Source organism: Epinephelus lanceolatus, chromosome 20, assembly GCF_041903045.1.
Source record: "Epinephelus lanceolatus isolate andai-2023 chromosome 20, ASM4190304v1, whole genome shotgun sequence".
Taxonomy (NCBI): Eukaryota; Metazoa; Chordata; class Actinopteri; order Perciformes; family Serranidae; genus Epinephelus; species Epinephelus lanceolatus.
The window spans coordinates 13161700-13176477 of record NC_135753.1 but is presented as its reverse complement, the minus strand read 5'-3'; the positions used below and the strand labels follow the sequence as shown (position 1 = coordinate 13176477).

Sequence of the window (14778 nt, the reverse complement as noted above, 5' to 3'; positions counted from 1 at the left end):
AATGCAAGTGCCACCATTTAAGTTTTTAAATTGCAGCTTTCATAAGCAGAGTGTGATTTTAAGAATACACTACAGCAGCCATTACGCTTTAAGCAGTTATATCAGGACACAAAGGATGTCGGTCATCCAGAAATTGGATCATGTCTCAGCCTTTCTTGTGTCTACTGTTCTTGCAGCAAGGTTTAAATTACATTCAGCAAATAAGCTTCAGACACTAAAACAGTAAAATGTCACAGTGGAATCTCTGGGAGTCAGCAGCAGTGTGAAGCAGATGTCAAAAGAATAAATTGGTGTTGGCAGCTTTAATAGTAGACTTTGTCCAGATGTCAAACCTGATTGGAGATTGTTAAGATTAGCTAATGCATGACTACAATGCTCTTGTCAACTCTGCAGCCCCTGATCGACCATTGAAACTTTGCTGGAGGCTTGCTGATACAGGAGTGGATCAGTTTATTTAAAGCACTTTTGAACACACTTTCCCCACTTAAATTCACCATGTAGCGCTTTTACCGGCTTTTCAGTTGATTTGGCTGTTTTAGGCGATTAAATGGCTGTTATCAATGGCAATAAGTGTCTTTGATATGCGTTAGCAGGGGCCAGCCACATCTACTATTAGGTTAAAAAGGCCATTGTCAGGCCATGAAATTAAACTTCCTGCCAGAAAGCGTTTTCATGGGACTTTCTTCCATGTTCTAGATAGTCTGCATACAGGGTGATAGTCTGCATGTAGGTAGGGAGGGAGGTAGGGGTGGCTGGGTACAAGACAGGACTTGGTGAAACCAGTATTTATGCCCAACCATTTTCTTTTTATAAACTTACCCATGTCATTTTGGCACCTAAACCTAAGAAAAAGTGAATGTGAAACCACACAGGCTGTTGTTACACACTGTTTGTACATTTTCCTATGAGAAGTAATGCCAGTGGTTAACCAGTGATTCATACATAACCCAAGTATCTTGGAAAGCTTCAATCATGTGATCAAGGCGCAGACAGCATAGACTGTAAAAAATAATGGACAGCCTGTCACTTTAAGCGCCCCGCCCTTACTCAAGCATGACTTCAAGTGATGTAAAAATTCCCCCCTGTACAGTTGTCATTAAAGGGGGAAATTAGGTAACTTATTACCAGGTAGTCTATGGGGATTGACTGGCATCTGGAGCCAGCCTCAAATGGCCATTTAAAGAACTGCAGTTTTTGGCATTTCATATTAGCATAATTTTTCTGCCTCAGAGATTGCCGCCTCGCTGACAGTAGTAAAGAAACAAGGCGGTCCAGAGAAGCAGGTTGATGCAGTGGATGGGTCACAAAACACAGGACTTTTCCCCAAGACTTTCCCAGGGCAGACTGGTGTTCAGCACTGTGTGAACTTTGAGTTGTTTTAAAATACGTCATCATGATGTTTCTTTTCCTAAACCTAGCCACAGTAACATTACTTGCTTAAACTGGACGTCTGTAACTTTACGCTCATTTCTTAACTTTACGATAAGGACTTAATGTCATTTGTGGGACACTAATTTGTAGGATCTCATATGTATCATTGTATGAGGATACGTTGAGGCAAAATGGCCTTTAAATGAGCTGATAACAACCTTCTGAACCTACTAGTAGGTGTAGCAGGCCCCTGACCCATGATCCTTATATCCACAGATAAAGGCCATTTAATGGGCTGATAATATTCCAATCCAGTGCACTCACAGACACTCCCTCTGAGTTTTGGACAGAGTCAGCATATGTTTTTACCAAAGGATATCTCACTCTCACTTTGGAACAAACTCTCTAATATAACATTTACATTTGCTGAATCGCACCTGTCTGATGGCGTGCAGCAGCTTGCCATAGGAGTAGAGGATGACGCTAAACGGCAGGACCAAGCAGAAGGTAAACAGGCAGACGATGTAGGAGATATTGTTTGGTGTCTGGGTGCTCCAGTCCACTGAACAGGTGGTGCCGGGACCCTCGGGCCCGTATCTGCTCCAGCCCAGTAGTGGAGGTACAGTCCAAACTACAGAGTAGAGCCAGGAGAAGCAGATCCCTCCCAGCGCCGGGCGGAAGTCTCTGCCGTCAGCTATAGTGGGCTTCATCATGGTGCAGTAACGTTCATAGGACAGGACGGCCAGGGAGATCAGGGAGACAATGCCTGAGGAAGGGGAAGTGCAGAACAAGTAGTAAGAAGGTATGTAGCAAAATACTGTGGCATAAATGTGGCCCGACACCTGGAGGAGCTGAAAAATGGAGCACAGTCTCAAGTACATGTTATCAGTATTTGACCTTCTTCTTTCTTATCTGCAGATTGTTTCCTTTGGGAAATGGTTAATCCTTTGGTCCGTAAAACACCACAAAACAATAAAAAATATTGCCATGACAATTTTTTAGAGCTTAAGGATGTGTAATCAAATGCCTTGTTTGTCCGTATGACAGCTGAAACTCAAAAGAGAATCAATTATAATGCGAGACAAAAAAAAGCAGCAAATCTCACAATTCATTTGCCAATTTTACTTAAAAAATGACTTAAATGATTAATCGATTATCAAATATAGTTGCCAGTTATTTTTCTGTTGTAGCCCTGATGAAATATGGAACTGCAAATTTAAGATAAAATAAATGATTTTCTATGTTCGTGGTTTATTTTCCGTCAAACACTGTAAAAGTATTGGGTGGATCAAACCATGAGCCCTGTATCGTGACTTTACCCAGATTGTGAGCTAAATGTATCATCACAGTCCATCCTCCACAGTCAGCGGCTTTAATCTGTCCACACTAAATACAAACATGCACAGAAACACAGATTTAGTAAACTGGTGCTGAAGTGATGAAGTCTTAAATCAGAGCTAATCAGCACCTATAGCCTAAAGTGCCGGTCCACAAGCACTTTACCTCCATTTCGTTGAGTCTCCCAGGAACAGAGACTTTGATTACAGACAATCACAGCATCTCTGTGCATAATGAAGGTTTTTGATTGGCTGACACCGTGCATGTTTGGTGCGGACCGCAGGCTGGGGTTGTGGGTGCACAATGTGTTGAGAGCAACAACAAGAGTGAGAGTCTTGAAAATAATGGGAATTATTTTCTGTGTGTGTGTGTGTGTGTGTGTGTGTGTGTGTGTGTATGTGTGTGTGTGTGTGTGTGTGTGTGTGTTTGTGTGTGCGCAGGTGGATGAAGAGGCAGTAAGAGCTCTCTGGATTCATTACTGACACTCTCTGGTTAGATAAAGCACGTGGACTCCACAACTGTGCCCTTGTCGGTCAAACAGACACTTCATTAACATTACATGTTTAAATAGTAAATGTGGAGGAAAAAATATGACATACATGAATGTCCTTAGGTGTAAAATATTTTCATAATTGAAGGGCATTATTCTGTTTGAATAAGTTTTAACGATGGACTGTTGACTACCTGCAATTTTTATCTCACCACTAGGAGTCCCCAAAGACAGAAAATGTTGCAATCGTAAATATCAGAGTTTTAATAGAGCAGTGTGTAGGATTTAGTGGCATCTAGTGGTGAGGATTGCATATTGCAACCAATTGAAACCTCTCCTGTGTGCCAAGCACTCCTAGTTAGAATTCCTTCAGTGTTTGTTGTTCAGGAGGTTTTTAACAGGAGCTGAATAATCGGCAGAGGTTGCTTTGTCTCCAAAACAAACAGACTTAGTGATTTGAACCGGTAAATACACCGAATAAAGCAGTTAACTGCTAATACAGTAGCTGACATGAAAATACGATTGGCCCTGTCTAGAGTCAGTTTTTGGTTTGTCTCTTCTGAGCTACTGTAGAAACATAGCCGTGCAACAGTGGCCTCGTAGAGGACCCGCGCCCTATGTAGATACAAACCGCTCATTCTAAGGTAATCAGAACAAAACTGTTCTTATTTCAGATGATTATACATTAAAGAAAACAAACTTATTCTATTCTATTCTATATCCGCCAATATATCCCTCTAAATCCTACACACTGGACCTTTAGGACATGAATGAAAACAATCTCTGACAAGGAGTCACAAATTGCTTGTCTATGACTGTGACAAGCCAAAAAGGTTAGGGAATCGGTGGGCTAAATCAAGAATAATGTGCTCACTGATTCCCCAAAGAATTAAAAGAAATGAATAGGCTAACCCTGGAGATGCCCTGAATTGGGGCTGGGTGATGTGGCCTTTAAATAACATTGCAATATTTTTAGGCTATCACGATGCACAATGTATACACTGATCAGCCAAAACATTAAAACCATTGGTGTGTGAAGTGAATAACATTGATCGTCTTGTTACAATGCAATGTTCTGCGGGGAAACCTTGGGTCCTGGCATTCATGTAAATGCTACCTGATGCGCTCCACCCACCTGAACACCATTGCAGACAAAATAAACCCCCTCATGCCAACGGCACATATCAATGGCAGTGACCCCCCAGCAGGACAGTGCACCATGTCACATCACAAAAACTGCTCAGGCAGGACCGGAGGAAGGGGACAAAGAGCTCAAGGCGTCGACCTGACCTCCAAATACCCCAGAACCCAACCGGAACCACTGAGGGACATGCTGGTACCCCAGAGGTACCCCCGTTCCATGGTGGGTCCTCCTTGGACCGGACTTAGCTCTAACCTGTTAAGGCATGAACACAGGACCTCTGGAGGGTGTCCCTTGGTGTCTGGCACCAGGGCGTTGGCTTCAGATCTTTTGAGTCCTGTGGGTTGTGAGGTAGGGTACCAGCATGTCCCACAGATGTTTGACAGATGGGGATCTGGGGAATTCGGAGGCCAGGTTGATGCCTTGAGCTTTTTGTTACATTCCTCTGAACACTCTTGAGCAGGTTTTGTGGTGTGGCATGGCGCATTGTCCTGCTGGGGGGCCAATGCTACTGGGGAGTGCCACTGCCATAATGGGGGGTGTCTGGTCTACAATGGTGTTTGGGTGGGTGGGTGGAGTGTGTTTGGTGGTATCCACTCGAATGTCAGAACCCAAGATTTCCCAGCAACACTGCATTGTAACAAGATGATCAATGTTGTTCACTTTACCTGTCAGTGGTTTAAATATTTTGGCTTATCAGTGTATCTGCATATTTTGAAATCTCCACTAAACTATTATAGACCTGGGGCGTCAGTGGCTTAGTGGATAGAGCAGGTGCCCCATGTACAAGGCTGCTGCCGCAGCGGCCCGGGCTCGAGTCCGGCCAGTGGCCCCCCCGCTTCATAATTCAGATAGCTACTTTAAATAGGTCAGATAGTAATAGTCAGATGAATGATGATGGCGAGGACAAGGATGTGGACCGTACCACAGAATGTGGAGATTGAGAGGGAGGACAGCTCTGCCCCTTCATGAAGCTGCGGCAAAGAACATGGATACCAAGAGGCGAAGCTCCGTTGAATTTTTGCCAACAGCCACTAGGGGCGCTGCCGCCATTTTGGACTGTTGAGCTTGGACTGTTGCGCCCAGACAACATGCAAGATGTCAAGGAGAGAGGAGAAAAAAAGTAAAAGAAAACAGTGTAGTGCAATTAACTGCAACAACTATCAGTGAAACACCCCGCACCTGGCCTTCCACCGTTTCCTGAAGAATCCCGACAGGTAAGAACTCCTGAGGTATAAGTTTTAAAGTGTTTTAATATCAATTTAATATGCCAGTTTTGTTTTGTTGTATATATATATATATATATACACACACACACACACACATACATATACATATATATATATATATATATATATATGTATACATATACACACATATATATATATATATATATATATATATATATATACAGTACAGGCCAAAAGTTTGGACACACCTTCTCATTCAATGCGTTTTCTTTATTTTCATGACTATTTACATTGTGGATTCTCACTGAAGGCATCAAAACTATGAATGAACACATGTGGAGTTATGTACTTAACAAAAAAAGGTGAAATAACTGAAAACATGTTTTATATTCTAGTTTCTTCAAAATAGCCACCCTTTGCTCGGATTACTGCTTTGCACACTCTTGGCATTCTCTCGATGAGCTTCAAGAGGTAGTCACCTGAAATGGTTTCCACTTCACAGGTGTGCCTTATCAGGGTTAATTAGTGGAATTTCTTGCTTTATCAATGGGGTTGGGACCATCAGTTGTGTTGTGCAGAAGTCAGGTTAATACACAGCCGACAGCCCTATTGGACAACTGTTAAAATTCATATTATGGCAAGAACCAATCAGCCAACTAAAGAAAAACGAGTGGCCATCATTACTTTAAGAAATGAAGGTCAGTCAGTCCGGCAAATTGCAAAAACTTTAAATGTGTCCCCAAGTGGAGTCGCAAAAACCATCAAGCACTACAACGAAACTGGCACACATGAGGACCGACCCAGGAAAGGAAGACCAAGAGTCACCTCTGCTTCTGAGGATAAGTTCATCCGAGTCACCAGCCTCAGAAATCGCAAGTTAACAGCAGCTCAGATCAGAGACCAGATGAATGCCACACAGAGTTCTAGCAGCAGACCCATCTCTAGAACAACTGTTAAGAGGAGACTGCGCCAATCAGGCCTTCATGGTCAAATAGCTGCTAGGAAACCACTGCTAAGGAGAGGCAACAAGCACAAGAGATTTGTTTGGGCCAAGAAACACAAGGAATGGACATTAGACCAGTGGAAATCTGTGCTTTGGTCTGATGAGTCCAAATTTGAGATCTTTGGTTCCAACCGCCGTGTCTTTGTGAGATGCAGAAAAGGTGAACGGATGGATTCCACATGCCTGGTTCCCACTGTGAAGCATGGAGGAAGAGGTGTGATGGTGTGGGGGTGTTTTGCTGGTGACACTGTTGGGGATTTATTCAAAATTGAAGGCACACTGAACCAGCATGGCTACCACAGCATCCTGCAGCGACATGCCATCCCATCTGGTTTGCGTTTAGTTGGACGATCATTTATTTTTCAACAGGACAATGACCCCAAACACACCTCCAGGCTGTGTAAGGGCTATTTGACCAAGAAGGAGAGTGATGGAGTGCTGCGGCAGATGACCTGGCCTCCACAGTCACCGGACCTGAACCCAATCGAGATGGTTTGGGGTGAGCTGGACCGCAGAGTGAAGGCAAAGGGGCCAACAAGTGCTAAACACCTCTGGGAACTCCTTCAAGACTGTTGGAAAACCATTTCAGGTGACTACCTCTTGAAGCTCATGGAGAGAATGCCAAGAGTGTGCAAAGCAGTAATCAGAGCAAAGGGTGGCTATTTTGAAGAAACTAGAATATAAAACATGTTTTCAGTTATTTCACCTTTTTTTGTTAAGTACATAACTCCACATGTGTTCATTCATAGTTTTGATGCCTTCAGTGAGAATCTACAATGTAAATAGTCATGAAAATAAAGAAAACGCATTGAATGAGAAGGTGTGTCCAAACTTTTGGCCTGTACTGTATATATATATACATATATAGATAGATAGATAGATAGATAGATAGATATAGATATATATATGTATGTATATATGGCCTCTTGGACCATTTCTATCAGAACTGATTACTGCTTTAGCATTAAAATATATCATATTAAAATAGCCTATATATTATTATTATTATTATTATTATTATTATTGTTATTACTGTCCCCTTACTGTACAAACTGTAAATAAATCTTTATTCCTGACTATGTGACGTCGCCATTAATGTGTTTCTAGTTAAAATATTGATTTTTTATATATTTATTTATTTATTTATTTATTTTTTGTAGATTGGCTTATGGGGTGATTTTGAAGGAGTAATTAAGTTAATCTTCTCATAAGTGGATGTAATATGTAGAGATGCCATCTAGGCCGTTTTACTAAGTTTCGTTTTTTTAAAGTCTATATTTTGCTTTACAAAAACGTGAAAAAGCAGCTGTGACCAAGCTATCACGAGGTGAGTAGCATTGTAAGCATAATTAATAGCGATATACTTCAGTTTGTCTGTGTGTTTCTGTATGCAAGCAGGTCTGCTGCAGTCTGCTGACAGTCCAAAATGGCGGTGGTAGGACGAAACCATGGGCGAGTCTGTTGCTATGGGGCGTTCTATTGAGCTTCGCCTATCCATGCTCTTTGACTGTGGTGCCAAATGAAAGACAGGAAGGGAGTGATGACAACCAGATAGATAACTCCAGTGGAGAGAGGCAAAAGAGGAAATGTGTCTTTTCATTTTGTCACATATTGTGATTTTCACAACGAACATTTTCATAAAACGCACCAGAATCAGTGTGCAGGGTTTCTGTTGGGTAACGATTTTTTCAGATGACGGATTAAAAAAAATGCATTAAAAAGATGGACTCTGTGTGCAAAGGCCTTAACAGCTCTCCAGTTCATATAGTAATAACATTTGCAAGTTGCACTGGTGCTCCATGGTCGTAAAATGCAACTAAATGGTCATGGTCTAGAGCCCTGCAGATACAAAAACGCTCACACATAATCACCAAGGAAGGAGTGGTCCGGAGAGGTGGCAGAGTAATTGTGACGGATCATGCTTGTGCCTGTGGCTTGGAAAAGAAATGACATGACAATTTATATGATATAGTCATTGTATGAATCCAACATGGAACAAAGCCACAATACATTGAGTATATTTCATATTTTCAGCCACTTTGGTGGCAGCCAGGGACGGACTGGCAACAAGAAGCAGCCTCAATTTAACACACAAAATTCAAACTGAAACTTGTAGATCAACAAATCTCTAAAAAAATGTTTAATTTGTATTGTTGGTGTTAGGCTAATATGTAAAATGATTTTACTAATTTTCTACTGTTTTCCACAGTTGAATTTATGAAATAATCACCTGACACCTAAGCCTGCTTTTCAGAATTATTTAAAACATTGCAAAACAGTCGACTGTTTACACACAGAACTAAGTTAAAACCAGCAGACTCAAAAGTCACACTGTATTCACACTACATGTTCACACAAAGAACACACTCAGTATTAAATAAATTTAGACGCTAGCTACGGGGGGCACGTTCTGCCATTAAATGTGGTCAAACCAGCCGTCACACACTTCTCTATGGTCAAATCAGCTGATGCTGCAACTGTAGTGCATCCATATTCCGACTATCATGATAAATGCATTCCAACGGCCCACATCAAGCTGAGAGGGAGAGCTAGCGACCGACGTGGCGAAGTTAGTGGAGGGAGGTGTTAACAAAGGGTATATAATGCTGAGGTTGAGAAAAAAGACCTCAAACTCTCACAAGACTGATCTTGTGAGAGTTTGAGGTCTTTTTTCTTAACTCTGATAATCAGTCGGCGCCTGGCAGCAGCAGAACAGCCTGATAAACTAATAATGGGCATATTGTCATCTTGTAAAGCTGATTTACCTACCCACCTACCAGTGGCCTATTATACATGCAGACTCGACATTAGAATTAATATGTAATTTTGTCATCTGATGAATTTAAACCCAAAATCTGAACTCAAATCACAAGAATAAATCCTACCATTGTTTCTGCAAACCACAGTTACGTTACATTTGTGTGTTATTAAGTAGCAGTAAGTTAAAACTGCTCTACTGCCTTCTAACAATGCTGTGGTTTATGTTCAGTTAGATTTAGGAAGAAAAACCTCTTGGTTATAGTTAGGAAAAGATCATGTATTGGCTTAAATTTTCTGGTTTGGTTGCCACTGCTGGCAAAACCAGTGATTTCTCTGTAAAAAAAAACAACTTTCTGTGGCACCACCTCTGATGGAAAAACAACAGTGTCACTAAAATCCCATACATTTGGTGAATAAAAAGCAATGGGAAACTCTCACTAAAAGCTGCTGGAAGAACTCGTTTACTAGTTTTGTTGTTTGGTCTTGAGCAGTAGTCTGCAGCTTGCCAGACTTCTCACCTAGGTGTCACACGATCCACTATCCCCTCCACCTCCCAATGACAAAGTCAGCACATATGCTACTTCACTTCAGAAACGTTGATACTGTCTTCCTTTCGGCTTTTGAAATTAGCTAGGCTACTCCTACTTCACACGACAAGAAATCTTCCATTTCAGCACTTAACTTAACTTTGGCATTTGAGTACTGAACATACAGCCATTTACATCAGTGAAGGCTACTGTTCCGTCCGCACCATTCAACCTTTGCTGTCTTCATACGTAATCTTGTCACGTCAGCTAACCAAACAACATGCTACATCTACCAACAAGGAAACATTTGTAAGGTAAGAGAGGGGGCACAAACTTAACTATTGTGAACTGCCTTACATTATTATACATATGACATGTGCAAATGTAACGACTTGTGGTCTGCAGAAACGTACAATGCCAACATTTCTTTGGCGACGGCTGAATATTCACTTTGCTCTTTTTTGGTCTCCACCTAGCCTGCTCCAGAGGGAAATATCTGGCTCTTCAGATGTTCTACTGAACTTCATTTAGTGACTTTGTCTTTATGCTGTTTGGTAGCATACAGTGGGTTTATTAGAGCTTTTTTTTTGTGTTGGAAAAAACTGCCAGAAACAAGGTTGATAAGACTTTGCGGTCCGAGAAATCAAAACAATGAGCTAAAAGCAGCGAAAACACTCCATAGGGCTGAAGGAAATGGCAGAAAGCTTTATTGTTTAGTTTTTGCATGATAAGGTTATCATCTTTTTGTGACTTAAGTAACCACATCTGTCTTCTTGTAATCACAAAATTATGGTCTTGTAATTGCAACAATAAGTATCTTGTGATCTCAACATATTGTTGTTGTATGATTGTGTAATTGCACGTAATGAGCTGACAGATGAACTAATGACAAAGAACAAACTGACAACCGAAGGCACATTATAAATCACCTGTAAAATCATTGCAAGGACGAGGAAACTAAATCCATGTGGAAATTACAACATGATTATATAATAATGGATAAATGAATCTCACAACGACACCCACGCTCTTTTCAGCCGAGTTTAGTGGATTCTTTTAAGATGAATGGTCTGCTACCTCAGCAACAGGGGAAACTTCTCTCAACAGCCACCACTTTTTCATTCATCATTTCGTATAGCGATTGCATGGTCTCTCTCCTCTGGGCCTGGTGGGGATTCAGGGGGAACGTATCTGTCCCTAATGTTGGCTTTGATTCAAACATGGCCCACTTCGATTCTCCACCATGCATTTTAATGGGTTTTTCACCTGAGGCCGAATTCTTCCTCACCATCTCTGCGAGTGGTGTGGAATAGATTTATGTTAAAACGTATGACCCAATGTCCTGCACCTGAGTCAGCACAGGAACTAATCATCTTTCATTGTCTCCCTCTTTTTCCATTGTCCCTCTCCCTCTTTCTGTTTCTCTAAATCTGTATGACCCTCTTCCTATTTCTCCCTCTGTTATTTTCTACCTCACCTCTGTCTCCCCTTTTCTTTCCCTCTCTTCTTCTTTCTTGTTTCAGGTCCAACTGATAGCAAAAAATCTTGTGCCAAATCAAACTGTTTCTGACCCAGATGCCGAACAGACAGCACAACTCCCAGCCCATGAGGAGTGAATGTTTACCGTACACTGACTGCGAGAAACTGCAGGTTAATTCCTAGCCCTTTTTGCGGTAATCTGATGTTTTGAACGTCATGCATACTGAGTAATTGGAGGGTGACAATAGGTGAAACTATTTCAGGTTTCTAATCAACTTTTTACATGTGCGCATGACAAAAACTTCAGACAGAGATGTAGCTGACGATTACTTCACTGCACACTTTCTTTATTGAATAAGTGGTAAATTAGTTAAGATGTCAAAGAGGAGTAAAAAATGTAATCCAATCGCCAGAATAAATGTTGGCATTGTTTGTTTCTGCAGTTCACAGACATGTTAAATTTGTACATTTCATATGTAGCAGAACATATGAAACTTTACATTTTTTTATGTTTCTGTTTTACAATGTTATGTTGTGACAATGATGTGGATAGGGTTTGGCACACAAACCATTTGGTTAGGGATAGGAATAGATCGTGTTTTGACTTGAGACACTTGGTTTGGTCGTCACAAATAAGGTTAGAAATGTCCTGTCAAGTCGTTAAAAAAAAAAACAGTATTTTTCACCACAAACATGGCTGGAAAAGTCCCATGTCACCGAAAAATAACCAATATTGTTGCTAAAAATACAGCTGGAAATGTCCTGGCATGTTGCTGTAAAAGTACCTGGTGTTGTTGCCAAAAACACGCCTGGAAATGTCCTTCCATGTCGTTAACAAAATATCTGGTTTTGTTGCCACAAACATGGCTGGAAATGTCTCAACGTTTCTGTCATATCTTAGAGAGCTCATAGTGCCCTATTATCCCACCAGCACACTGCGCTCTGAGAATGCAGGGTTACTCGTGGTCCCTAAAGTCTCCAAAAGTAGATCAGGAGCCAGAGCCTTCAGCTATCAAGCACGTCTCCTGTGGAATTATCTTCCTGTTTCGGTCCGGGAGGCAGACACCGTCTCCACATTTAAGACTAGACTTAAGACTTTCCTTTTTGATAAAGCTCATAGTTAGGGCTGGCTCAGGCTTGTTTTAGACCAGCCCCTAGTGAGGCTGACATAGGCCTAGTCTGCTGGGGGACCTCCTATAATACACCTCCTATAATACACCAAGCACTTTCTCTCCTTCTCTCTCTCTCCTTTGCTAACATTCATATCCTGTTACTGCATCTCGCTAACTCGGCTCTACTGCATGTCACTAACCCATGTGAAATCGTGTGACGTGGTTGTGCTCCTGCTGTGGTCCTACCTGATGCCTCCTCTACAGCTGTTATCATTAGTCATACTTCTACTGTCATTATACACATATGATTATTGTCACATACATATACTATCAGATATTAATATATACCTACAACATATTGTGCCACAATAGCCGTAATTATTATTAGAATATTACTATTTAAATTAATTTTGTTGTAAGCTATTATCATTAGTCTGTCCTGCATCTCTCTCTCTCTCTCTCTCTCTCTCTCTCTCTCTCTTTCTGTCTCATTGTGTCATACGGATTACTGTTAATTTATTATGTTGATCTGTTCTGTACGACATCTATTGCACGTCTGTCCGTCCTGGAAGAGGGATCCCTCTTCAGTTGCTCTTCCTGAGGTTTCTACCGTTTTTTTTCCACGTTAAAGGGGTTTTTGGGGAGTTTTTCCTTATCCGCTGCGAGGGTCCTAAGGACAGAGGGATGTTGTATGCTGTAAAGCCCTGTGAGGCAAAATGTGATTTGTGATATTGGGCTTTATAAATAAAATTAAATGAAATGAAATGAATCTCACCGTAAATGTCCAGACATTTTGTCCAGACGTACCCGGTTTGTCACCACAAAAAGGGCTGGGGATGTTCTGATGTGTTTCCAAATAATACCCAGTTTGGTCACGAAAAACACTGCTGAATGTGTCCCGAGGTGTCATTAAAAAATTTCCATTTTGTTGCCACAAACACAGCTGGAAATGTCCCAATGAGTCTTAACAACGTTATCAGCTTTGTTGCCACAAACAAAGATGGTAATGCCCCAGCATCTCACTAGAAATGTCCTGATGTGTTGCTAAAATATAACAGGTTTTGTTGCCACAAACACAGCTGGAAATGTCTCCACATGTTGTTAAAAATACCTGCTGTTGTCGATCTCAAACAGTGGTCCACTGCTGTCTGCTGCTTTGAAGCTGTCTCATCTAGGTGTCAGGTCACCCACCACCCTCTCAGCCTTATGACAGGAAACACAGCTCATATACACGTGATCTGAACTACATCACTTTATAGATGTCTGCGGTTTGCAGAAATGTACTATGTCAACTTTTTAATCTGTGAAAAAAACTCATTTTTAACTTTATCTTAAGCCTCAGGAGACATCTACAATGGTGTAAAATATAGAAAAGCAACTGGAGTCACATTTGAGTAGCATAAACTTCAATGACACTTCGATCTACTAATCAATATACAGTAATCATCTCAGCTCTACATGCAGCAATGCATCCTTGTATCTAAACAAATTCAGTTTAAAGCGTGACTGAACCTCAGTATCCTCTATAAGTCTGAATAAGTTTTCACAGCTGTCGGTGAAGATTCTCAGTCATCCAGGTCATGGTAATCCTAAGTGCTATATCACAGCTGAGTGCCACAATATACAGTACAGGCCAAAAGTTTGGACACACCTTCTCATTCAATGCGTTTTCTTTATTTTCATGACTATTTACATTGTAGATTCTCACTGAAGGCATCAAAACTATGAATGAACACATGTGGAGTTATGTACTTAACAAAAAAAGGTGAAATAACTGAAAACATGTTTTATATTCTAGTTTCTTCAAAATAGCCACCTTTTGCTCTGATTAGTGCTTTGCACACTCTTGGCATTCTCTCCATGAGCTTCAAGAGGTAGTCACCTGAAATGGTTTTCCAACAGTCTTGAAGGAGTTCCCAGAGGTGTTTAGCACTTGTTGGCCCCTTTGCCTTCACTCTGCGGTCCAGCTCACCCCAAACCATCTCGATTGGGTTCAGGTCCGGTGACTGTGGAGGCCAGGTCATCTGCCGCAGCACTCCATCACTCTCCTTCTTGGTCAAATAGCCCTTACACAGCCTGGAGGTGTGTTTGGGGTCATTGTCCTGTTGAAAAATAAATGATCGTCCAACTAAACGCAAACCGGATGGGATGGCATGTCGCTGCAGGATGCTGTGGTAGCCATGCTGGTTCAGTGTGCCTTCAATTTTGAATAAATCCCCAACAGTGTCACCAGCAAAACACCCCCACACCATCACACCTCCTCCTCCATGCTTCACAGTGGGAACCAGGCATGTGGAATCCATCCGTTCACCTTTTCTGCGTCTCACAAAGACACGGCGGTTGGAACCAAAGATCTCAAATTTGGAC

General features: G+C 41.5%; 1 protein-coding gene across 1 annotated transcript in view; it reads right to left on the bottom strand.

Annotated features, from left to right (window-relative positions):
- The window catches only part of tmtopsb (teleost multiple tissue opsin b), a 60399-nt gene that overhangs the window by 36221 nt on the left and 9400 nt on the right, over positions 1-14778 (bottom strand). Inside the window, exon 2 of the mRNA XM_033638384.2 lies at positions 1809-2137. Coding sequence (XP_033494275.2) covers positions 1809-2137 — 329 coding nt within the window. The remainder of the gene's footprint in view (positions 1-1808; positions 2138-14778) is intronic.